This window comes from Gymnogyps californianus, chromosome 4 (assembly GCF_018139145.2).
Source record: "Gymnogyps californianus isolate 813 chromosome 4, ASM1813914v2, whole genome shotgun sequence".
NCBI classification, from domain to species: Eukaryota; Metazoa; Chordata; class Aves; order Accipitriformes; family Cathartidae; genus Gymnogyps; species Gymnogyps californianus.
Genome location: NC_059474.1, coordinates 45,357,393 through 45,384,177, shown reverse-complemented (window position 1 = coordinate 45,384,177; position 26,785 = coordinate 45,357,393). Strand labels below are relative to the sequence as shown.

The following is a 26,785-nucleotide window of genomic DNA, read 5'->3' as shown; positions in this document are numbered from 1 at the left end:
TTACCATGTCAAGTCTCTATTCCTCTATGCTATCTTATTCCATTAAAGCCATAAATACCCCATTCTACACAGAATAACTACTTGCCACTGCCATCTATGTAAAAACCGATGTGTATACCATAGGAAAAAAAGTACATGTGAAACAAATTAATCATACCCACCTGGTCATTAACAAATTGCTGTTACAGCTAAACCAAGTAAAAAGAAAGCTCCAGGTGAGTGAAGGGAAGCTCAGACAAAGTAAACCTGCTAAGCTTCAGTCATGAGGCTGTATTGAGTTTACTGTGACCTATCACTAGCAATGGCAATAGCTGGGCTACAGTTTAGATAGGCAGAAATTCACCCCCTTCTCCTTTCCCCCAAAACATAAGCATTTGCAACAGACTAGAATTGGGCATTCTTTTTACTACAAAAAAAAAAACCTGCAAGAACCAAGTTAAACATTAATGTCTGGAATGCTATTGTTCTGAAACAGTTTGTTGTCACTGTACAGTACCTGTTTGCCATAAAATCTGAGATCTATACAACCTTCTCAGTTGCACACCTATGAAATAGTAGTTCTAGATATAATATAGAATTATTATTTAAGTATATTACAGAAAATTTTAGAAGTCTGAAAGAAAATTCTAATTCACAGTAGCAGCATCTTAAGATGGTCCCCCCCTCTGTGCATTAAATTTTTGCTTCATTCTTAAGTTATTTGGAATTAAAGTCTAAGCAACACCTGCAGAGCTTAATTAGCCTTTAAATACAGAGCCAAAGTAATGAGGCCAATATGAGTTTGAAAATAGTGAATACTGCACACTTCTATCAGTTCTGTTCAATGGTTCAGAGTGATTGTATTGTTGATTAACGATTCAAAAATCATTACAACTACTAATGATTTTTCAGTGGAAAAATCATCTTGAAGATGTCTCTGTCCCACTATTCCCCCCCCCTCCCCTTTTAAAATCTTCATGCAGTGTAAAGGTTTCCATTCTAGTTAGTCAGAGCCACTTCCATGGAGACTAAAGAAGTGCAATTGTAGGACTGACCCTTTGGACAAGTGGAGGTTGTTCCAGGCTGTCTTTGGTTGACAATTCCACCTCCCTCCTAGAAACAAGCTGGGAGAGTTGATGAACCTCGTAATTTCAGAAGAGTCAGTTTTGACTGTAAAGACAATCAAACAGCAATCTACCACTACCTGCATTTTGGATACACATTTAAACAAGGGAGTTCTGAAATGGCATACTTTCTCTCCCTGAGAGGTCTGATGACTTCTTCCTAGAAAGGCTGACTACCTACTATGTGTATCTATAGGCATTTCTGCACTTGGAGCAAAGAGAAGCTAGAGAAGTTATGCTGGTTTTTAATTTCCCCATACCATACAGTTTTACACCCTAAACGAATTGCAAAACATCTAATCAGTAAGTTGATCTTCTATAGCTATTGTAGGACACTAAATCTGACAGAGTAATTCAGCTGCTGGTCAAAATTCTGATCTAGCTACTCCAGCTATTTAAAAAAAGACCATCCAGCTCCAGTCCTTTAGTTAATATGAAATTAATGAAATATTAGAAGTTGGATAACGGGAGTTTATACCTTATATAAATAGTGGCAAACCTAGCTTAAAATTTACATGTCAGACTTTTAGTTTCCATGCAAGTAGATTTCAAAATTTGCAGAAATTGAGAAAAATGGTTTATCATAGCAATATACAACCACCCTAAAAATATTAGTACCACCTGTGCGACATATCCTATTAGACAGTAGTTACATAAACTCTTAAATTTATTACAAAATAGCTTTCCACCACTACATACCAGTCTCCAAAAAATTTTTATTTATCATCCCAAACTAGTAGATATTATAAAAATAAACCATTATTTAATATTCAGTTATTTTTATCATACAGTTTTCTTTTTTGAAACAGAAAACATATACAGAAAAAAAATAGTTTTCTATGGATGTCCCACAAAGCATCAAACTCTGCATTTGTTCTACCGTTGCAGAAAAATGAAGCATCTCCAAAATAAGGGAATACAGTCTTGGCAGCCTGTTCTTCCTCCCTTTAAACTGCAATGCTCTGTATGCACATTTATGGAAACTTAGTAAGGCCTGAACTGAGAAGGATGGCTATCTGGAGGAGGCGGAGGTGGCGGCGGCGGTGGTGGTGGCGGTAAAAATGGGTATGAAGAGTTGTACATGTTCGGGCCTGTCCAAATCATATTCAGATTTGAAGGCGGAAGGTGGAATTGATGCACGTCATTAACAGAACCAAAAACTGGAGGAGGAAAGGGATACTGTTGCATCATTGGATTTTCTTTTCTATGAGGTTGTGGAAACACCGGAGATTCCTGATGTATTCTGTTGTCTGAAGAGTATAGCTGTGGTGGTCTTACTTGTGGTCTCAAAAAACCTGGAGGGCCTGATGGAAGAGGAAATGGATCCCTGGAGAACCCTCTGCCACAGTATCCCCTTGAATAACTTGAAGCAGGCTGTTGCATTGACTGATGAAGTCCTTTATTCTCACCTTAAAACAAAAAAACAAAAACACACACAGAGTTTTAATACTATTTTGGAAAGATTAAGTTTAGTCCTCGCAAATCTTTCAAGCCGATGTCAAGGAAATTTGAAAAGTAATCTTATCAACAAATAATACTGGCAAATATTACATAAACAACAAAATAATACTGGCAAGTCTACTGTTCAGTAACTCATCTTGATTTATTAGAGTAATATAGAAAGGATGATCCTGAGGGTTGCAAATTCAGTCATTAAAAAAGAAATTTCACTTTCCTTCCCTCCAGGCATTTTCATTTGTATTAATGAATCACAGGAACACTCAAACTGTGAGTATTTTGGAAGCTTTGGCTTAAAATAAGATTTAAAAGCAACACATTTTAAACCTGAAGATAAATCAACACTGCATTACATCAAAATGGTATACAGCTTTCAGACCTGAGTTGGTATTACAGCACAGACACAGGACACAAGAAATTATTTAAACTCAAATTAATAAAACTAACTTACTCTATCAGAAAAAAGGCAGCCTGCACCTTTAGCCAATTAGCTTTCAGCATTCATCTTTCTAAGATGACTTTTTCCCTGTAAAGGTCACTGTAAGCATACATTTAGGGTTCATAACAAATGTACTGCCACTTAATATAAATACCATAAGAGTATTAGTGGGTGCTATAAAATTAAGAGCACCGAAATATTAAAAGTGTTCCAAAGAACTGCTAAGATATTCAAAAGGCTGCAGAATTTAAACTGAAACATGATCTCTAAAGGATTTTAGGGCTAGAAGCAAAAAGGTATTTAGGGACACAACATGGCATAAAATAACTGAATTTTAAGAACCTATGTGGACCTAATCCTTGGCAGTAGACTACACAGAAACATTTTCACCTTTGAAAAGCTAAGTCTGGAAAGGTAGTTGGATACCAAAATTCCTACTCATTTTCATGGGGGATTCGGACTTAAGACTCCTTTGGTACATGCAGGCCCCTCGGAAGCACTGAAGTGGAAGTACTTGAGTGAATATTTTTGTTCTTTCATCTCCTATCAAAGACTATAACAATGAGCCAATTTTAATATACTCAGAGTTTTATGAAGATGCAACCAAGCAAAACTCCAGCTGACACCGAGTTTGTGCCTCAATTTGACAGATATCCTTGTTGCTGAATTCCATAGCCAAACTAAATTGCACACAATGTCAATTTATACCATGTTATTTACAGAAAGACACAGCAAATCATAACCCATACTCCCTTGACAGATGGAGACAGTTCCTCTTGTTGTGTTCTCAGTTATGGAACATAGTTCAGTAACAGCCTCAGAAAGCCCTAGGCAAAGGCAGGCATGCAATATGCTGGCAGAATAAGGATATGGTGGAAAACATGCCATATGCTCAGTAAGCAGAAATCAGGAGAGAAAATAGCCATCAGCAATGAAGGGAAAGTATGGTACGATTCAAATCCTTCCCTTAAGGGAAAACTGTCAAAACCATAGGGTAAAAGCCAGTCCAAGAAAGATCACAGCTTTATTTAAAGGGTACAAGGGAGGGAGGTACTGTACGCAGAGTAAAAGTGTTAACAGGACAGTTACTGACTTCCCAGATCAAGAGAAAAGGGGTTCAGTGGGGTGCAATGTCTAGCAGCTTTACAAAGGAAGAGCAGCAAACTCACGAAGGAGTCAGTCCAAGAAAATCAATGGGGGGAAGCACTGTGCTGCAGACAATTGAAGCAACCTGATATGTAAGCAGTAGAAGAGGGGAGAGGATAAGAGTCAGTAGTATTTAAAGGGAGTGGTACAAAGAGCATGCAACAGAAGCAGACCAGTGAGAACAGAGAAAGAGAGATGCTATTTAAATTATTCAACCAAAATGGCAACCACAAAGCAAAAAGTTTTGTCAGTAGAGAGACATGAGAAGACAGATAGGAAAATTTGGTTATTGCAAACAGAGCACAGCTGCAAGCATACACCTGGAACAGATCTGTCAACAGCAGGAGAAAGGAAGGTGAAGAAGACTATGTATATTATGAAAAAATATACATAGTTTATTAAACTACTATAGGTTTGTTTATCTAATGACTGTGTTAGATAAACAGAGAGGTCTCAGTCTCAGTGAGCTACACAAGTAACAGTTATTTTAAAGGAGTATATATACGCCATGGGTAAGGAGGAGCTTCCTTTTCAGACAGAGGAACAAATTCCCCATCTAAGACTTGTGTTTTCTCCCCGACTGTCAAAAAAATGGGTTTCCAAAAATTGTACATGGCCTTCCTCTATCTTCTCCCTGCACTCAAAGGCTTAAGCTGAACTTGGGCCTCAATAACCCCTGCAATAAGCAAGCTCTGAACTCCAAAAGGTGGCATCTTTTGGATATCCTCACTGTGTGTCAGCTGACACTGTTGTAAGAGCCTTTGAATCTCCTCTGACAACTGTCCTGCTCCTATATTACTTCCCTTCCACAGTTTAATGGAAAAAATCTTCATTTTTCCTTTAAAAAAAAATAAGGAACGTAGCCATAAATCCACGAATATAACTCTGAAAAGCACAGAAATACTAACTGTATGAAAGCTCAGTCATTAAGATGGATATCATTGTGTATTTCACACTCAGTTTAACAGTTAAAAGAATTCTCCCATAGCATTCACTCACTTGATGCATTTGTTTCTGACTTGAGTTTCTTCCTTCCTTGACTTTGAGGCTTCTTTTTCTTCTGTTTTGCCTCTCTTTCTTTTTCATCATCACTGAAATCCAAGGCCTGGTTTTAAAAAAAAAAAAAAAAAAAAAAAAAAAAAAAAAAAAGAGAGAGAGACACACACACACACCCCGAAGTCATATAAAGACTGCAGAGAACTTCAGTTCTGGCAATAAATCATTATTTGGAAAACAATCCATCCTGCAGTCAGCTCAGAAGAATATTAAAGCTGCACTTTCCTGTTTTGCATTCAAAGGGCCATCGTGTGTTCAGTTGGCTTCTCAATACAATAAAAACCAAAAAACTTAACACTCCACAAATTTCTCATAAAACAATTATACAACATTCAGTTAGTCCTTCTAATTTTCCTAAAAATAGCAACATTCAAGTACTGAACACAAATTTTTGATTGCATAGATGTTAGTAAGAAAAAAATTGGGCACCTCTGAGGGAACTGGCTAGTTATTGCCAAGAAAAAGCTTTCAAAGGGCAAACTGCAGACTAGGTGAATTAAAATATGGATTTTTAAAGTAAGTTAAAATTAAATTTGGCAACCAATACTTAGCACAGTTAAACTACATTAAAAAATATCTCTAGACTAAAATTGTCACTAAATTGGAATTTTCTGTAGGATATTTAATAACACTGTTCCCGTTAAACTTCCAATAGCAATGTTATTCCAAAGGAATTTTCAGCTTTGGAGAATGTTGTCATTTACAACAGATCCAATGTCACCGCAACATTTTGTTCCTGTTACACAGGGGTTTGCTACCTTTCAAATCCTAGCTTACATTTAGAATGAGGAAAAGTTATTAGTGACAGGAAAGAAATCTATCAGCATAATTAGTTCCCTGAAAAACAGCTCGCTCATATGACTTAAAGGGGTGGAGTTCGTTCCCACCCTCCCCTTTCCAATTCTGAAAGGAAGGGTTTTGCTGCTTACTGATGTATCGCTACAGTATATACAGAGCACGGATCTCAAAAACACTGCACTAAAACAGTGCTAAAAAAGCCACATAAAAGTTAATTCTGAATACAACCATTTCTTCTTCTACTTAACTGGACTGCATTCTTACTCAAAAAAAGCCACAAGGAATACAACAAGATGATATATACCATGAAGTAAAATCTTTCACTAACCCTTGCTTTTTCTAAGGACTTCAATACACCATCCTCCAGTAGAGCAAAATAACAAACAGGTACCTTCTATTGCTCACTAATTTCCATGTAACATTGCATAAAAGCCGCCTCACAGAGAAATCGCAGTTATCTGCTCCTGTTAGCCTTGCAGCATACAGATCACACTTTGTCACCCTATGACCCCAAAGACAAGGCCGAAAGAGACTGTATTACTGAGTCTACAGTTAAGCTGGTCTAATTACAAGCCTGTCAGAAAAGGAACACCTACCATATACCTTAAAGTAGCAAGCATAAAAGGCCTAACATGGATTAATTTAACAATCATACAAAAATAAAGCTTAACGGTACCACAAAAAGAACTGACTCCAGCAATTGCACGCAGTTTACTGTGGGAGCTGGCCAGAAAAGTTACAGAATCAGCTGCCAGCTGGGGGCTTTAAAAGAGTCTGGCTGTAAGAGACATTTTCAAGCATCAGTAGCATAAAATCTAATCTGCACCCTTGTCAACAGCTATTACCTTCACAGCAAAAGCTACTTTCTATCAGCTCATCAGCTGTCACAGTTTGGACATTTTAGTGCAAACCCTAACTGCTAGAACTATCCAAAGATTATTCTAATTAAGGATTACAAGATGTTAGGTGTGGTGTTTTCTCCACAACAGAGCACACAGACATATCACAAAGTCAGAACAGCCATGGAAACAAAGGTGTCATAAAAAGCAACCAAAGTTTGCCCATCCCTGCCATCACTGATTTCATTCAAGCTTCCTTCCTATAGTGAAGTACAGTAAACGTAAAGTTCCCTCTGTACATTCAGATTCTAACCTCAAGGTAACAGTATCATAATTAAAATTAAGAAAAATCATTAAAAAAACCCCAACTTTGGAAAAAGCAATGAATCTGTATCTGCAGAAGATTTGACTGCTTGACTGTATTTAGCAAAATTTTAAAGTTACTTGGGTTCCTACAAATTCAAATTACACATTTACAAGCTTCTCTCCTGAACAGCTTTAAAAATGACTAAGAAACAAAAAAGAGCTCACCATTAGCCAATGAGCACATTTTGTATCATCATCACTAGAAAACTGTTCGACAAAAGAAAGCTAAGACTAGCCAAAAGTTGCTAAGTATACACAGTCTTTCAAAGCTCTATTGATCACATACCTACAGTCCAATTCTATGCAATACTCCTAACTCTCAAATGATGATTCTCTGTGAGATAAAGTCTCCCCAAGAAAGGAAAGCAATTTACAGTCAGAACTGACAGACAAGCATTCTTTGGGAGAAGTTAACACTGCTCAACTCAGTTCCATTTGTGGGAAGGAAAAAAGGTATTTCAAAAATGCATCATCCTCACCATACTGGAAAAAGCACAGTCTGGGTTGACAGGCTGATACATCATTACAGGACCTATCTTCAAGCACAGACAAGCCCGTGTCACAACATCTCTCCTTCAAGCCAGAACAACTGGCCCGGGATAAGGACTGTGAATGCAAAAATTGATACTGTCCCTCACAGCATTCTTCTGGTAAAGTTGTCCAACTGTGGGATGAGCGGGTTCACGGTGCGCTGGGTGAAGAACTGCCTGAAGGGCAGAGCCCAAAGGGTTGTAGTGAATGGGGCTGCATCTGGCTGGCAACCGGTCACCAGCGGTGTTCCTCAGGGCTCAATTCTAGGGCCAGTTCTGTTCAACATATTTATCAACAATCTGGATGCAGGAGTTGAATGCACCATTAGCAAGTTTGCTGATGATACCAAACCAGGCGGTGCTGTTGACTCTTCTGAGGGACAAGAGGCCTTGCAGAGGGATCTAGATAGATTGGATCATTGGACAATGATTAATGGGATGAAATTTAACAAGTCCAAACGCAGGACTCTGCACCTAGGACAGAGTAATGCTGGGCACAAGTATAAATGAGGAGAGGAGTGGCTGGAGAGCAGACCTGCAGAAAGGGATCTGGGGGTGCTGGTTGACAGCAGACTTAATGAGTCAGCAGTGTGCCCTGGCAGCCAAGAGGGCAAACCGCATCCTGGGGTGCATCAAACACAGTATAACCAGCCAGTCAACAGAGGTGATTATCCCGCTCTATTCAGCGTTGGTGCGGCCTCACCTTGAGCACTGTGTGCAGTTCTGGGCCCCACAATTTAAGAAGGATGTGAAGGTCCTTGAATGTGTCTAGAGGAAGGCAACAAAGGTGGTGAAAGTGCTGGAAGGCTTGTCCTATGGGGAGCAGCTAAGGACTTTGGGCTTGTCTAGTTTGGAGAAAAAGAGGCTGAGGGGTGACCTCATTGCTCTCTACAGCCTCCTGAGGAGGGGAAGTGGAGAAGCAGGTGTTGGTCTCTTCTCCCTGGTATTCAGTGATAGGACACATGGGAATGGTTCAAAGCTGCACCTGGGGAGGTTTAGACTGGACATTAGGAAGCATTTCTTTACCAAGAGGGTGGTCAAACACTGGAACAGGCTTCCTAGAGAAGTGGTCGATGCCCCAGGCCTGTCAGTGTTTAAGGGGCATTTGGACAATGCCCTTAATAACATGCTTTAGCTTATGGTTAGCCCTGAATTGGTCAGGCAGTTGGACTAGATGATCATTGTAGGTCCCTTCCAACTGAAATAGTCTATTCTGTTCTAAAAATTGGTTAGAATACTAAAAAAAAAACCACCACAAAACACACCTTTCCTACTTAATTATAGAGTAAGAAGCACATACTACATAGCATAGAACTATGCGAACTTTTGGAAGATTCAAAACAAGCAGATAGAGAGATCTCTAGGATACTACGGTAGACACAAGACTTCTAGGAATTTCAACTATTTTGGATAAGGTATGCTTACAGTAGAAATTGCAAGGAAAAGCAACTCAAGTGTTGAGCTAGAAAACAAATCTCATGAAAACACCTCAATAAAACTACCAGCCTTGCAATTCTTATTGAAGAGAATAGTCATGAAAAGTATAGTTAGAGTGGAGTTAAGGAGCACTGGACAGGAAGTCTGGATGTCATTGAAGAAATCTTTACAGATCCTACAGTAAATGATGTCAATGGTCATGAGGAGCTCTCACTTCTACATGATCCTGCATAACTGCCTTTGTATGGAATAAGCTCATCTTCTCTCATGAAACTCGTGTTTTATAACAGGAAACAGTAGGGAAACCTTACTAAGAAGCCATTCAAAGAATGCAACAGAGGAGGTGTCAAGCTAATCTAACAGAGCAGACAGCTTAAACACCCAAGTAGTACAGTTTGCAGAGTACTAGCAGGCCTTTAAAGACAAACAATTGCTTGTGGCAACGTAAAAGACAAAGGTGCAGTGAAAGAACAGCAAGGACAAAAATTCCCTAGCAGAAGCAAAACTATTAGGCAAGGTAAAAGCACTGCTACTCAAAGCCGAACGTTCAGGTTGCCAAACATGTTCTTGAAGGACTAGAGAAACTGAAGATAAAGATACATGTTTTCCCAATTGCAAAAAGCAAGTAGAAAAAGACAGCTAGTACTCTCTACGCTGACTGTGAGACTCTCCAAGAAAAGCATGACCTTTTTTTCAATGAAAAGGCACATCCAACTCTTGTCTGCATAAAAAAATAAGCTTGCTAATTAGTTACTCCACACAGAAATTTTTCTACAGATATCTTGTGTAATCAGAAACAATAAACCAAAAAAAACCTATAGTTACCTCAGGTGGTGGTTCTTGGTCATTCTTCCAAGATGCATCTGAACCTTTTTCCCTAAAAGAAAACAAAAAAACAAACAAAAACACCCCAAACCACAAATTAGACAATCAAGATGAAGGAAGATGGTATAAGGAAGCTATGAAACATCTCATTTGAGTCACATAGTAGCAACACATTCCAGGTTAGAAATAATTTGCAAGAACTGTACTGTAGCAAATAGGATAACACTTTCTTCAAGGTATCAGATCTCCTACACCAGGAGCTGCCTGTTTTAAAAGGGGTATTTGTTTTTTAATGTTGTTTCTAAGTGAATAGTAATGTATGCGTCAACTTAGGACTTCACTCTATGTCACTTGAAAAATCTTCCTACTTTGAGTGAAGACTGAACGTTTCACACAGCTAATATTAAGCTTTGATCAATATTCTCTCAATACATCCTTTGGAGCCTAAATTGCTTTGAACCTGAATTGAGGTAGTTCACTGCAACTTTCTTATGCTAACTGCTGACTACAGTCACAAGCTTTCTTACTCTTCCGGTTTCAGAACACATATCTCCAGTTAAAAAGGACAACGAACTAGTCTAGTAGGACACAGGCCTTAAGTATAACTATAGCGAAGTGAATTCAGAACCAAAGAAACCTCTAAGCTTGGCTTACAATTCTATTAAGACAATGTTAGCTAGATAACTAGGTTTCATCTTCTATTTTGTTGTACATATAAAATTAAAAAGCAAGGTAAAAGACATTTAAGGAAGCAAACACTCAGTTGTCTTGCCCGACAAGCACCAAAACTAATTTGAAGTGGTATCATTTATTTCACCCACCACTAAGAACTTCACTAAAAATCAAGTTATTTCTTTGATTAGCAACAAATTTGTGGAACAAATTTAAATTATGCTGTTAAAAGTCTGTGGAAGGTTTTTCCACACTGCTCGCAAATTTAATATATTTTGGTCTGAAATGTCCAGACACAATCCTTATCTATGCAGACAAACTATATGAAATAATGCAATACTGAAAACTTTTACTTGCAAAATGGAACCATATAGTTAAAAACATCAACATATTCAGTGTTAAATGTCTCCAATTAGTGCTCTAATAACCAAGGGGTTTTTTATGTATTCATCATCAGCAACAATCAAGCAGCAATAGCTACATTCAAGTATATAACCATCAGCTCTAGGTAGCCTGGACTTAAAGAGGCCCTTAGTCAAAGGCTGCTCATGAGAAACGCTGGCAAGTCATCTGGAGGTACTTTGTGCCTCAACCCATAACCATAAAACTGAAGCTCAATCTCTACATACCACTGGAAAACCATAAAGACACACCATCTTTGTGATTATGAGCAAATCATATTGGCAAGCAAGCCATTTTAAAGTTCAATTAGAAGAAAATGTTACAGGGAGGAAAGGAAGATAAGGGCTCTATATGAGTAACTTCTCGGCTGCAGAAAACTTTCTATGTAAAGATGAAAAGTAACACTTTTTTTTTTTTAATTATGAACCAACTTCTTTGTTTCTCCCACTCATCTTGTTATTTTGGAGCAATACATGCCTGCCAGAAATAGCAGAGCACGCAAGAAACTCCCAAGACCTGTGGTCATTAGGCAATATGTAGTACTACTGACTGCAAAATTTAAACCTTGTAAGTTCTTCAGGCAGCTTATCTCACTCTCCCAAGGCAGCCTTTCCCATTTCAGCAAAACACAAAACACTTTTCATGCTCTGAGATACTTAATAGTCTTCTGCAAAGAACAAGATAGTAATTCTTTGATTTCTGAACTCAGATACTGTAAGATCTGGAAGTCTAACAAGGTGACTCAGAGGAATCATGAAAATACATGAGCTTCTTTAGAATTACTTTGTTTCAGGCAATACAACACAAATCTATTTTTAGCAACAAATTATTTTGCATTCAGGAAGTTCTACACTTTCATTTATTTTGCTATGAAGTGTAAGGCTTATTCATAGCACTGCAACTTCGTACAATGTAAGCAGATTGCATTCCAGATTTCAGAAAAAGCTTCAAACTTAAGGTTTCTTTCAGATCTTAATCCTGATTCCTTTCCTTTTCTAAGTACCATCAGAGTTCTGAGCAGCAGTTCTAAAACTTTAAGCCTATAATACTCCACAAGCTGGTCTGCACACAGTCAAACTAACAAAAAGCAGAAAATAAAAATCATTGGTCATCAAATTTGCGACCTGCTAAGGTCCAAAAGCCTTCTTGTGAAGCACTGACCAAAGATCAACTTTTCTACTATCCACGGCATCTTGGTTTCTTTATATAGACATTACAGCACAGGTCAGAAATCAAAATTCTTTATCCTTTTTCAATGACGCCTACTTTGTGAAAAGGCAGCTTCAACAAATAGTACCAATTGCCTCACAAAAGCTTAAGAAACTTTACTGACAAAACTCAGAAATAAAATATTGTTTCAGTGAAATGTAACTTAAGTCACATTATTCAGCAATTATGGTTTACATCAGATTACACAGGTGTTCACACTGCTCATTTTAATGCTGGGCAAGAAATAATGTCTGATGCACTGTTCAGCTGCGCTAAGTCATGAAAGTGTGAAACCTCTCACCTAGTGTTCAATTTTGTACCATATATGATAGTCAGGTACTACCAAAAGACAAATAGTTCCCAAAACTACTTGCAAAGCATGTAACAAACTAAAACATGACTCTCACATCTCAGATGCTGAGTATGGCACACAGTTATTGATGTAGCAAGCAGATGATTAAAGTCTGTGCAGTTACTGTGCTAAGCAACAAAGTTTAATGCCACAAATCAAAGACCAGCTGGCATCAAAATGCTGCAGAAAAACAAACAAGCAGCAGAGTAAGAAAGTGATCTATTTTGGTCTTCACTGAAAGGAAAAAAAAAAGCTTGTTCCTTCCACAAAAATGGGAAAAAAGAAAAAAAAAAAAAGACTCCTGCAGGCCTAGCCACACATGCATGACTAAAGAAAAAAAATTATTCAGTATGAACACTGGCAGAGTTGCAATTAATGCAGACACCAATATTATTGGCTATAGTCAGAAAAAATTTGCAAGTCAGATGAGAACTAATCCTAATAAACAGAGACTAAGTCACTTGTATGACAAAGGATTTTTTTTTGATCTATATTTATTTCAGACAATTATTCATCAATAATTAGAACACTACTGTCTAGCAGTCTTATTACGCTTATTCTATATCTTTGAGTACACTTCCTTTCAAATGGCAACAAGTCCTATTCATACATGCTACTTTCCTCAGGCAGACTGGGATACACAAACACTAGAGGTTTCTGAACATCATACTACATTGCCAGCCAAATCCCTCCCCTCTCCCAAATTTACAGCACGTAATTTTCATACAGAATTGTTATTCTCCAACTGTACAATAGATTTATTGATAATTAAATTTGAGTTCTGGCCTTGTAACATGAAATAAAAACAGTAAATAAATACAAACTTGTTCAGAATTCAAACAAGTTTATTATAAGTTATGAAACTAAACAAAACAACAAAATCCGGAAAGTACAGCTTGCAAAACCATTGCATGTACATGTGTGTGAGAGGGTGTGGGAAGTATCAATGAATTCTTTTCTGGTTATGGTATTTTAGGTAACACAGCAACATGAAAAGAAAGCAAGCTTAATATATTAAATTGAATAAGAAGCTACTAAACTTTAGTAATTATAACACTTTAGAAGCTTGTAGTTTACAGCTACTCTGTACTGTTCTGAAAGGCAAAACAGTACAACCTTGTTATTACAACACAGTTGAGAATATCTAAAAAAAGAAAAGTTTTAGTGTCAAGCTTAGTCCTACGGTTTCTCACTCAAGGCTAAACTTTAATCCAATATTTTTAGCTATATTTAAAAAATACATTATAACCAGATTAGGGAAAAAAAAAAGAAAAGACTCACTGTTTCAGTTTCTCTGCAAATATATACTGCGTGAAGTCCTCCACTGATGGAGCAAAATACATGTTATCTTGCACATTAATACCTTTTGCTTTGATATGCTCAGAGCTGTTAAATCTTAACACATAAAACGGATGTAAAACAGGACCAAATATCTCAAATATCTGAAACACAAACAAAATTAAAATGTTTAAAGAAACCACCAAGAGTAGATAGCTAATTTCATTGTAGACAACCGTGAAGCTTTAAGATGCTTTGTATTTAAGAAGTTTGATGTATTTTCAAAATGCAGCATCAAATAAAGTTATTTTCATGCTTTAATTTTATTACCACATTTTGTTTGACAGTATATTTCCCCAGCTACTGTTTAAGTTATAACGTGGAAAAGTTCTCACATGTTGATGTTGCCTTTGCCCACACAACTGCACTGCTTTCACTGTCTGCTTCCTCTACTTTAGTAATCTTTCCTTTTGTCAAATCTCTGTTCTTCTCTCTCCATTATGCTTTCAAATCTCTTACACTTGGAACAATCTCCTGATCATTTATTCCTCAAAGTTCACCTTTTCAAGATGCCTTTCCGTCAGTTCCCCTGTCTATTCCCCAATTCTGTGGAGAGCAGAGAATTCTGAGATGTTGTACAGAACACCTGCAATTTCAGGCTGAGTTTTTTTGTTTCACTCACATCTAGCATTCAAAGATATTATAGTAGAAACCATTCTAGATGATGGCTTTCCTTCCCCAGAAAACATACAAAACTCAATGCAACACCCCTCTCAGCAAACATTCTTCATTATACTTGCATAAAGCACACACTGGCCTTAAACTGGAACAGCAGAGCATAGATATGCAACCATTGCCCATTTTTCCTGAAACTTGACTCTAATTTCTCCAATCTTTGCCCCCAACTCCTGGCAATAAAAGAGCACAGCCTGTTATTCAAGACATCATACATCTGAAAGCAACCTCTCCCTCTCCACAAGCACTCTCATAAAATAGCGGAAACTCATCACACATTATAATTCTGTAAGGATGCAATGAATCCCAGGTTAGGAATTCTTGAGATTAAAAAAACAGGTGACTATAGCAGGAGTCAAAAGCGCAAAGAAAAACTACGTATCAAGGAAACATTATCTTTCATTTAGTCGACTTCAACACTACTTGTTGGAACAAAAGAATACTTTGAATTTTATGTTAGAATAACAGGTTTTTATGCTTTACACACACCTTCCCTGCTGCTTGCCGATCTTCTTTAAAAATTATGCTTTCCTCATTTACTGGAGGTAGGCCTCTCAGTGATTCAATTATTACTAAAATGGAAAAAGAAAAATCAGTCAGAACTTTATGTTTCAACAGCAGCATGTAGTTAATGGCAGAGAAACTTAACAAACCACACCATTATTTGTCTACTAAAGTTCATAGAGCTTCACCCAAAAATTCTTGCACACAAACTAAGCTAGTTACAATAGTACACCCCTTCTCCAGTGATATACGAGTCGTAAGTTTTACATTTGTTTACAGAATTATTGTTCTCTGGGGTGGAGAAAGAAAGGAGACCAGATGATAGTTACAAAAGAGAAGTCTCAGATATGTATGTGTGAGATACCTGTTGTATTTAACCAGGATGTTTCTTAATTAAGTGCATAGCAGCAATAATCTGGTTTTTTTGAATGCAGATACACGTGTATATTCTGCCTTCTTAGTATTCCAAATAAAATTCTCCTTGGAAAAAAGGAAGGAGATGGCTATTCATTATAGCTTCCCCTAATAAGTCCTAAGAATCAGACCAGAACACAAAAGATGTCTGGCAGTCCAGTCACAGCAGCAACTGGTGGCGTCATTTATGTATGTAGATACACAATTTGAAATACATTTCTGCAATTTAACATCATATAAGTCTCATACTACATTCAGGCCTAATCCATGATTAATGATAGTATGAGTGGTCAGAGCGAGCAAGTCGTTCTAGTAGCTCAAAATATGAAATCTTAACACTTAGTAGACTTAAACACTTATAAATGGACACAGAAGCATGTTCTTCCTCCATTAAATACATAATTTGATATACATGCTACTTCATTTTTAAGTTTTCCAGATTCAGAGACATAAAGAGCTTATTCTTTACTGAAATCTTTAGAGTAGTTCACTCTCTTCTTTGGCAGTAGCTCACATTCGTTGCAATTATGCTTAAAGCTGTCGATACAGAGGTGTTGTGGTTTAACCGCAGCCGGCAGCTAAGCACCACGCAGCCGCTTGCTCACTCCCCCCCACCCAGTGGGATGGGGGAGAGAATCAGGAAAAAAACCCTCGTGGCTTGAGATAAAGACAGTTTAATAGGACAGAAAGGAATGAAAAACAATTATAATGATGATAATAATATGACAATAGTAATACTAAAAGAATTAAACTATACAAAGCAAGTGGTGCACAATACAATTGCTCACCACTCGTTGACGGATGCCCAGTTAGTTCCCGAGCCGTGATCCGCCCCTCCCAGCCAACTCCCCCCGTTTATATACTGGGCATGAAGTCATATGGTATGGAATAGCTCTTTGGCCAGTTTGGGTCAGCTGTCCTGGTGGTGTCCCCTCCCAGCTTCTTGGGCCCCTCCAGCCTTCTTGATGGCTGGGCATGAGAAGCTGAAAAATCCTTGACTTAGTATAAACACTACTTAGTAACAACTAAAAACATCAGAGTGTTATCAACATTATTTTCCTCCTAAATCCAAAACACTGCACTATACCAGCTACTAGGAAGAAAATTAACTCTGTCCTAGCTGAAACCAGGACAAGAGGCCTAGCAGCATTACACTCAAAAATTCTGACGGTAATCTTTTCTACCTCTAAAACAACAGAACGCCCAATTAAGCATTCTCAATGCCTCTCCATCAGCAAATAAAGTCACTCAAGCACTTAAGTGTCACTCAGACTTCAACAAAAACTAACAAGATTATCACTGCTAAACTTACATAACAGGACTTAAAGCAATAAACATCTCATCAAGCTAAAACTCAGGCTTTGCTACTATTTCAATCTGCAAACACCTTGTGACATGCCAAGCAAGCCTGTGACAATGCTACAGGCTTAATAGTTCACTGAATTTCAAAAGAATCAGGGAAATGAGTTTATTTTGTGCCTACCTATAAGATAAAATACACAGTGAAGGAACCCAATGTGTTGCTTAACCCTCATGAGAAATAAACCTTAGCCAAACAAAAAAAAGCCAAACACCAACAAAAAACCTAAAACACAACAAAAAAAAAAAACCACACACCAAAAACTCTCAGAGAATGCTCTCAACTTGATCGATCACGCATAGACCCCTGTCTTCCAGTAGGCTAAGGAAAATATTCTGAAAACGTAAGTCATGCTAGTCCCATGAAACCCAGGAGAAACATTATCACCTACAGCCTATTTGACTTACAGCTTCCCCTACCCCAACCCACCCAAAATCCTCAGCTTCTACTCTTCCAGGGCCCAAGTGCAGTCCCAGGGCAGGTTTCTCATTTACACCGAAGTTGTTTACTTTCCAGGCTACAACCCACACAGTCAATTTTTCTCTTCTCTCTAACTACCTTGAAGCAAAACACAGCAAAAGTTCTGTTAAATTCTCACACACTGAGCAGAAGTTGACAGAAAGTACTGTCATCTTGCTTTTAGTTAGTGTGAAGCAAGCATGAACCTATACTGTTCTAGCCTTAAATTCACCTCATAGTATGAAATAGCCAACTTACAGGTATCACTCACTGCAGACTGATGAAACTGGAAGCTTGCTACAGAGAACAGCAGAGATTTCTGATACATCAAAGGGACAGAAAGTGTTCAGAATACTGACTGTTGTGTCAAAATAATATTTGTGGTTTCCAAATGAGACCTCAACTCCCCTCATACTAGATACAAACCTGGTATACACAGGTATCAGTTTAGTTCAAAAATCAAAAACCAACCCACAATTAGCTGGCAGAGACCCTAATATGGCCACAAATCAATTGAAATTGAGGGCACTCAGACACCTGTTTCCAGAAGAATTAAAAAGAAAGGAAAACATGTAGAAAGAGGAAGTCATAAAGCAAGGTAGTAAAAGCAGAAAAATAACACAGATATCTTGGGGTTTTATTCTATTCTTACAGCTTTATTTCATGTATGTTTATTAGTCTGTTTTCTAACTTTCACCAACCAATCTAAATTCAACACTTCATGTATTTCAGTTACATAAAGTAGGATGCAGACTGAAGAATTCACCCATCAGTAAACTGACAGGATTTGAAAAGGTTATACTCACCAAGGAGGATTAGAAATTAAGGACCGTTTTCAAAACTGAAGTATTTAAAAACAGCTTTGTTTAAACATTCATATATTAGATCAAAAATAAGAATAGCAAACCATGATTCAACCATTTCTTTTTTAACTTAGTTTCAAAACTATAATTTTAGCTGAAAACAGCCTTCTTGAAGTCCTCATTATTATCAATAAGCAAGAAAGGGCAAAGTAGAACAAAAGGACGATGACCAGATTACTACCTTCCACACCCTCAAGCCAGCTTCCTGCACATAAATGAAATTAAATCTAACTCCAAGCCAACACCAACAATACTGTAAAGGAATTGCCTGTATTACCTGGAGTTTTTTATAATAAAAGAAAATTTAATAGCAAAGGCTATTTGCTTTAATTCTTTTGTACCCCACTCAATATAAATACTTTAACTTCAAAATTGAACTTAATTTCTAATTTTCATAAGCAAATTGCTTTGAAAGCAGTTCAAGCAGAATGGAACACTTGAAATAAGGTTAAATACAAACATACTATGGATGTTTTATTAACATCAGCTTCAGCAAAACTTTGATTTCATATATCAAAAACTGAGGTCCCATGTAGATCTGAAAAGATCACAAAATGCATATCGTCTGCAGTTAAGCTTACATCCATTCTATGTCTCAATCCCATTAAGCTTACCCTCCAGCACCTATAAATCATGTTAGTCATGCTGTCCTATGACTGCTGACACTGGCAGCCTGCATTCGGTCAAGATACCAGAAATGGGATAAATGGGGGGTGGGGGGGGAGGGGAAGGAAAAAAAAAAAAAGAGAAAAAAGAACCTGCACTGCTAAAGAAACACGTCTTTTTCCTGTCCTCATATATTAACAAGAAAGCTCTTGGGACTGCATTGTACTGCATCTGTCCTTGCAGTTATACACCTCCTGTATCTTCAGAGATAATTCAAATACAGCATGTACAACTGGAAGATTTTCTTAAAATACTGCAAATGTTCAATCTTATTGTTGCCAGAATTAATATAAAAATCATAATACATGGTGAAAAAAGGCTTTTTATGAAAAAATCAGAATGTGAAAGTCACACAGAAACACATGCATAATAGTTGTAGTATCTTAATCTTTAGAAGATGTAAGGCAGCTAAAAGGGAATTCAACACAAATGTCAGTTGGTAGTCCCAGTTCTCATTCAGCAGCCTGCTACCCCCTGAAATAGAATACTGCAGTACTGACGCTTTGACAGAACAGTTAAATACACAATTAATGCAGAGATATTCAGAAATTATTTTAATTAAAAACAAAGCAAACATATTTTGCCTACCTAGCTGCTCAATGATGCTGGAAACTGTCCCAAAGAGCTTCAGTTCAACATCATCAGGCAGAATTATTGATAAGTCTTCAACAGGAGGCAGTTCCTGAAAATACCAAGTCAATGTTCAGAATATAATCTCATCACACTAAGACATTCATCACTTCACCACTGCATAAATTCAACAATCAGAAAAACCTCCTAGCATTATGAACACTTAACAAAACAAATCTAGTTTAATTTGTCTCTTTCAGAATAATTCTAAATGAACTCATCTTGGGGGAATGTCACTTTTGAAGACACCTTTTCTATTGAGATGCTACTCTACATATTTCCCTTGCAACTAAAGTAGAAGCCAATTTTATTCAACTGGAGAAAACCAACAACTGACAGACATTTTGTTAATTTTTTTTGAACTTCCAAGTTAGATAAATTAAGTTCAATGTACAACACAATAATTAGATAATCAGTAATCAAAAAAATCAGACAACTTGTAACCACATTCAATGCATGACAGCAGAAAAATGTACACAGCAAGAGATAAAATAGTGTGAAATACACCAGATATGTATCATCTGATTTGACAAAATGGTGTCTGTCCATTTATGCCATGACTCAGACCATTATAGAAGACAGAAAGATCACAACAACCTATACAAAGAAAATTATTTTTAGCTAAAAGCTGTATTTGGTACAAGAGGATAATAATGGAGAACACTTTCGAAAAAAATGCCTAACTTCAGATATACAACTGAGTACTGCACAAACAATATTCAAATTAAACTTTTTCCTCAAATGTAAGCATCAAAATCTGCTATCAAAGGCTGATTAACACTGAACTCATCATCTACCTCTAATTTACTCATAAACTAAGATTTCTATGTATATACTATACTGCTGTGAATTCAATATGGACTATATGGAATACAAGGTAAAGGCAACTACAGTAAGAATTATCTTCAAATTCAACGTCTTCTGAATTTGGAGGTAGAGTCCAAATCTTAGCACAGAACTGCACCTTTAAAGGCCATCACCAGAAATTAAATCCCTCTCCAACAGAAGAATCTTATCCTGTCTTATCAAAACTTCACCTGATAATCTTCACTCTTTAACAAAAGTGCTTGGCAAAGGCTTCTAGAGCAACTCAAAGACCAAACAGAGGCCAAGACTTTCCCAGATCATATAACAGAGTATTAAAGTCAAAACATGAATTCAGATAGAAACACCACACCCTTCTACAGGACAGTAAGTTTTCCAACATTAAACCAACTTCACTGCTAGGACTTAACCAAGTCATGGATGCCAGAGCAATTCAAAGGCCAAAGACCAGAAGGAAGAAAGCTAAAATTCTGATCAGAAATCTCAAATTGATAAACAGTTCCATCTGTCATACTATATACAATATCTGCCAATCCTACACTTCAAAGCAGGAGGTTTCTAAAATAGTTCCGCTAACATGCCTTAATACGTGCAGGTTTTTTCCCCTAAGCACATATTCCAGTTAAATACTTTCTTTAATCTTTTATTTTATCTTTGACCCATGCTTTAGCAAGTTAGCTATTATTGGGGACTTTTGGGTAAAGGACTAATCATCATGTTTCATTTTTAACAGATACATTTTAAGTTTCAAATTGTATTCCCTCAAATTTACATAAGACAATCTACAACATTTTTACATAGACTAATTCTATTACTGTAAAATGGCTTCGTATGAGATACAGTAAATAACATAGTTGCTAGAACTTCGGTTCTTATTAACGATCACTGGCAAAAAGCTATAGCTTTGCTGAACCAATGAAATTAATCAGGCCAGTACTTAAAAGGAAGACAATGTTTTGTAAACACTTGGACTTGAAGCTGGTAAGCTAATGGGACAAAAGAATATTTTCAACAAAGTATTTTCAGACTAACATGAATTCCATTTAAATAAATAATTGAGATAAAAGGTATATAAAACCTGGTAAGTACATCTATTTGAGCAAGGATTTTTGTTCAGAAGTCCAGTGCTGTAAAAAAAATGTTGTCATAGAAGCACTTATAATGATTCTACTATTAATCATACTTCAAAATGAAGTGCACATAAGCAGAAATTGCTCTGATGTTTTACTCCTTCAGAACACAACGTTATGTGTGTTTCTCTATCTTTGATTAATTTCAGGGATAAAAGAATATCCTAAGAGCTTTTCTTTACTCCAAGTGTCTCTAGAGAACAGTTTAAGAATTAACAACATACTTCCATCTCCTGTTCTTGCTACTGCTAATGCATGTCAATGCCTCAGCCTTTCCAGTCAGTCATCTAGCACTTCATTACAAACTCTTACAGAGCACTGAAGCAAAGGTTAATGTATCCAAATGTATCTGCTCTTCAGAGGTTTTTTTCTCTACCTTTCTAATAATTTCTTGTACCCTTCACTGGACTTGTTTCTCATTCCACAAAGCATTTTTTATGAAGGTGAGAGATCTACAGAATAACAGATAAACATATACTGTTAATGTAAATTGACATTACAGTGTTATATTATCCTTCTACTTGTAATCCATTACAAATGATGCACAGCTAATCATCCATTAGTAGATTATTACTAAAACTCATTGTCGTGGTTTAACCCCAGTCAGCAACTAAGCACCATGCAGCCACTCCCTCACTCCTCCGCCCTCCCAGTGGGATGGGAAGGAGGACTGGAAAAAAAAAAAAAAGTAAAACTCATGGGTTGAGATAAGAGCAGTTTAATAACTAATGTAAAATAAAATATAATACTAACAATAATAATATATCATAATAATAATAATTGTAATGAAAAGGAATATAACAAAAAAAAGAAATAACACCCAAGAAAAGACAAGTGATGCACAATGCAGTTGCTCACCACCCGCTGACTGATGCCTGAGCAGCGATCCACCCCTCCCGGCCAACTCCCCCCTGTTTATACACTGGGCATGATGTTCCATGGTATGGTATATCCCTTTGGCTAGTTCAGGTCAGCTGCCCCGGCTATGCTCCCTCCCAGCTTCTTGCACACCTGCTTGCTGGCAGAGCATGGGAAACTGAAAAGTCCTTAACCTTAGAATAAGCACTACTCAGTGACAACTAGAACATCAGAGTGTTATCAACATTATTCTCACACTAAATCCGAAACACAGCACTGTACCAGCTACTAAAAAGAAAATTAACTCTATCCCAGCTGGAAACCAGCACACTCATTCCTTTAAACATCTTAATTTTGATATAATGAGGAATAATGGCAGCAATACTTAATGAATATGTTATTTGTGAAAACCAAAAGACAGTATCTTGATGCAAATTAAGGTTCTGATCTGCAATACATAAAACAGTGCTATAACAAAAATTGCAGAATAAAACAAATAGAAACCACTTCCATGACAACTCTAATAATTTTGCTTAAGTGAGTAGAGGCAATGCAATCTGAACCTCTGGGAGGCTTAATACAACATTCAAAATTTTTACCTCAAGGCTAAACACACTTGAAATATGTCTGTAAGACATATCAGACCTTCAAGTCTCTCACATAGAGAAAGGATGATGAAAGCCTGCAATATACAAAACAACAAAAAATATACTAAAATATCCAAAATTTTATCCAGAAATTTGTTTTCGTTAATTACAACTGTGATTTTATAAAAATATGAACCTAAAATGAGCTGTGAACTTCACTTCAGAGTGGTCTTAATAACTTAAAATGTCTTATTTTTCAGTATATTAACTGTGCTATACCTGAACTAGTGTAAAAACGTACATTCAATCACTAAGTATTGCAATGACTTAAAAAATATATTAAGTTAAAATATTTTAACTTGGGTTACTAGAAAAAGGTTTAAAAGATAACACATTGTACTTACATCAATAGGCAACTCATCTTTTGTTTTAACACAGTAAGATCTGTTATCTTTCTCATTTGGATGATCGTCTTCATCAGATACTGTTGAAGGAGAACACGAAGAGGAGGATGTGGTTGATGAACTATCTGAATCCGTATCACTGAATAAAACAAACGTGGGAGTTAGAATGTAGACTTGTACATTACAGACAAAAAGAGTGGCTAAATTATACATTACTCAAATACCTTTGGTTACCAGATACGTTTTTCTTAAATGTATACATTTGTATACAGAAGAGCAGCAATCTTTCCTGAACCTACAAGCCACTGGACAAGATCATAAAATCTCAGAAGAGTGAGTGGCAGCTTCAGCAGTTCAGAGCAAATGCCAACAACTACAATGGCTCGTTTGGGTTCCCACTGTTTCACTGTTGAATGGTGCACGTGGCATGAGAGCAATCACCTCTAAGTTCACCTAGTCCAGTTTCTCCCACTGGCTACCCCATGCAAAAGTCCAGCACCAGCATAACTCCCTGTCAGACATACGCGATAGTCACAGTTTGGGACCTACGCTGCATTGGTTTGCAAGTGAAATGAGACAGAGTTACAGGATGATGACTTCAGTATAGTACCTAGATATACACAGCCAAATTAGGACCATAACATCTATGCACTATCAGCATATTTCCATTTTATGCACCACTTAAGTTCCCACTATTGAACATCCCTTCACATAACTGAGCACAAAAAAATTTTCAAAGATGATACATTAAACTACCTCCTGTAGTTCACAGTCACTCTTCTTGTACAATCCCAACATTAGCATAAAGCTAAGTGAAAGTCAAGAAAATACTTATTCCAAGCAATGCACCTTGCACTACTGTCCTGGTTTCGGCTGGGACAGAGTTAACTCTCTTCTTCATAGCTATGTTTTGGATTTAGTGTGAGAATAATGTTGATAACATGCTGATGTTTTAGTTGTTGCTAAGTAGCGCTTATCTTAAGCCAAGGACTTTTCAGTTTCCCATGCTCTGCCAGCAAGCAGGTGTGCAAGAAGCTGGGAGGGAGCAGAGCCGGGGCAGCTGACCTGAACTAGCCAAAGGGGTATTCCATACCATGGAACGTCATGCCCAGTATATAAACAGGGGGGAGCTGGCCGGGAGGGGCCGATCGCGGCTCTGGCATTGGTCAGCAGGTGGTGAGCAACTGCATTGTGCATCACTGGGTTTTTTTTTCCCCCCTCCTTTTTTTTTTGTTATATTCCTTTTCATTACTATTATTATGATTTCATTATTATTATTGTTAGTATTATAGTTTACATTAGTTATTAAACTGTTCTTATTTCAACCCACGAGTTCTGCCTTCTTTCCTGATTCTCCTCCCCATCCCACCAGGAGCAGGGGTGGGGCAGCGGGGAAGTGAGGGAGCAGCTGTGTGGTGCTTGGCTACTGACTGGGGTTAAATCACGACAACTACGAAGACAAAAAAAAATTCCAATTTTTGCAGATAAAGGGGATTAGTTTCATAATTCATGGCCTGTCTGAATTCCCCTAGTACATATTCACACAGATTAGTAATTTAGTATTTCTCACTGGCACATGCATAAGAGATGTTTACTGTCTTAGACTGTTAATATTTCAAGTAAAGAGCACAGTAAGAAACCAGTCCTTATTCGTGTCAACATGTTCCTTTTAGCAAAAGTCTAAGTTCTTCAAGAGTTGGTGGAAGAAACAAACACGCGGAGTAACTGATCCTGGTGACTGAAAAAAAACACCTTACAAACCTCACACAAAAATACAGAGACAAGCAAACTTTTGTAAAATTGCATCTATCCTTTCTTACCTGATCTGGCTGTTAACAAAGCAGCATTTAGAAACAAGGTGATAAATAAAATACAAAAAACGCTCCCTTCTAGATTCTCTGGTATTACATTGTCTCCTTCACAAGCAAATGGATGGCTTTCAATTACCTGTTGCTTCTTTCTTTTTTTCCAACAAATGCTGATAGGAAAGACAACAAATAAGAGGACCTCTCCAGATAAACCTTTTGAAAAAGCCAAATATGGACTTCTTGGAACAAAACCAACACAGCAGAAAGACAAAAATCAGTCAGACTACCAATCAGTGGAAGGAGGAAAAAAGAAAGAAAAAAGTTTGAGATACACATAGACAGCTAAGTAAGTTAAAGCTATCAAAATTTCGCCTTTAATATTCATCTGAACATCAGTGCAACAGATTTTGGAAGCAAAAAAGACCACAGGTGAAGCCCCTGCCACAGGTCAGGAATTTCGCTCTCCATCACTTCATGATGTTCTAGGAAAACTTTGAACAGAGCAAACAAAGTATTTCCAAAGTCAAGCTTTAACCCATTAACTGTTAATGAAGCTCAGATTCTTCTTTTTAAGAGGAGATCCTCAGACTTCATTTCAGCCTCCAGTATTTAGAAGGAGCACATAGCCATCTCACTGCAATGGCCCAAAAAGAAAACACAAAACTCACTGAAACTGACAGAGTGTGCAGGCTTCTAAGACTGAAACAGAGCCCATATCTAACCAAAGTTACCTTTACCAACTATACCGAACACCAAAGCACAGATGCAAGTAGAAGACGGAACCTTTTATAAAAAAAAGTACAGATTGAGAATAAGCTTTTCCACCGAGATGCCAACATTAGAGCACGAGTTAGGATGTGCAGACTCTTTACCTTCAGTCCTACATTCAGGTTTTTTCAGCAATTACACTGCAGGTGTCTTGCCACAAGTGATGTAGGAGCACCCCGTGAGGACCATGTCAAACAAGACATTCAAACGGCCATGGTGGCCCAACCAACCACGACACTCTACAGGTCACCACCACCAAACTCATGTTTTCATTAAATCCTGTACCCTTACAGTCATTGTTTTGGAGGCTTATTAGTTCAACAATAAAACTCCTAGTGAAACATAACTGAAAGTGTCATCTTTAACGGGGAAGAGAAGGCTACAGAAGCTGAAACACTGGGGCGGGGGGCAGGGGGCGGACTCGGACACCTCGCTCGCAGAGCGCTGAGCCACAGGACCGGCGGCCCGCGCCGCGGGCCCACATGCGCCGTCGCGTACGAGCCCTCAGAGGGGAAAGAGCGGCCCGCGGAGAGCGACGCGCCCCTCCCGCCCCGCGGCCCAGCCCCGGGGCTAAACCCACCTCTCCGAGTCCGACGAGGGGGCGGCGGCAGGAGGCCCGTTGGGGTGAGGAGGCGGCGGCGGCGAGAAGCGCGCTCCCTCGGCTGGGGGCGGCGGGGCCTGGTCCTCCCCACCGCCCTCCCGGGGGCTCGGAGGGTTCGGCGCCCCCTCCGTGCTTGCCGCCCGCTCTTCGCCCGGCACCCCCTCCGTGCTCGCCGCCTGCTCCTCGCCCGGCGCCGGACCGGCGGTGCCGGGCTCAAACGCTAGGTTCTCCATCTGCGCCACCACCTCCATCTGCGCCTCCAT

The 26,785-nt window shown here is 38.0% G+C and overlaps 1 protein-coding gene across 1 annotated transcript; it reads right to left on the bottom strand.

The window, feature by feature from the left end:
• Positions 1–1,793: 1,793 nt before the first annotated feature.
• NAF1 (nuclear assembly factor 1 ribonucleoprotein) lies at positions 1,794–26,785 on the bottom strand. Its single transcript, XM_050895896.1, has 9 exons — positions 26,722–26,785; positions 26,502–26,667; positions 23,346–23,484; positions 19,500–19,593; positions 15,135–15,217; positions 13,914–14,074; positions 9,998–10,049; positions 5,146–5,251; positions 1,794–2,512 (listed from the first exon to the last, which is right to left on the bottom strand). Exons 1-9 carry the CDS (start codon positions 26,783–26,785, stop codon positions 2,088–2,090), a joined length of 1,290 nt encoding a protein of 429 aa, XP_050751853.1. The 3' UTR covers positions 1,794–2,087.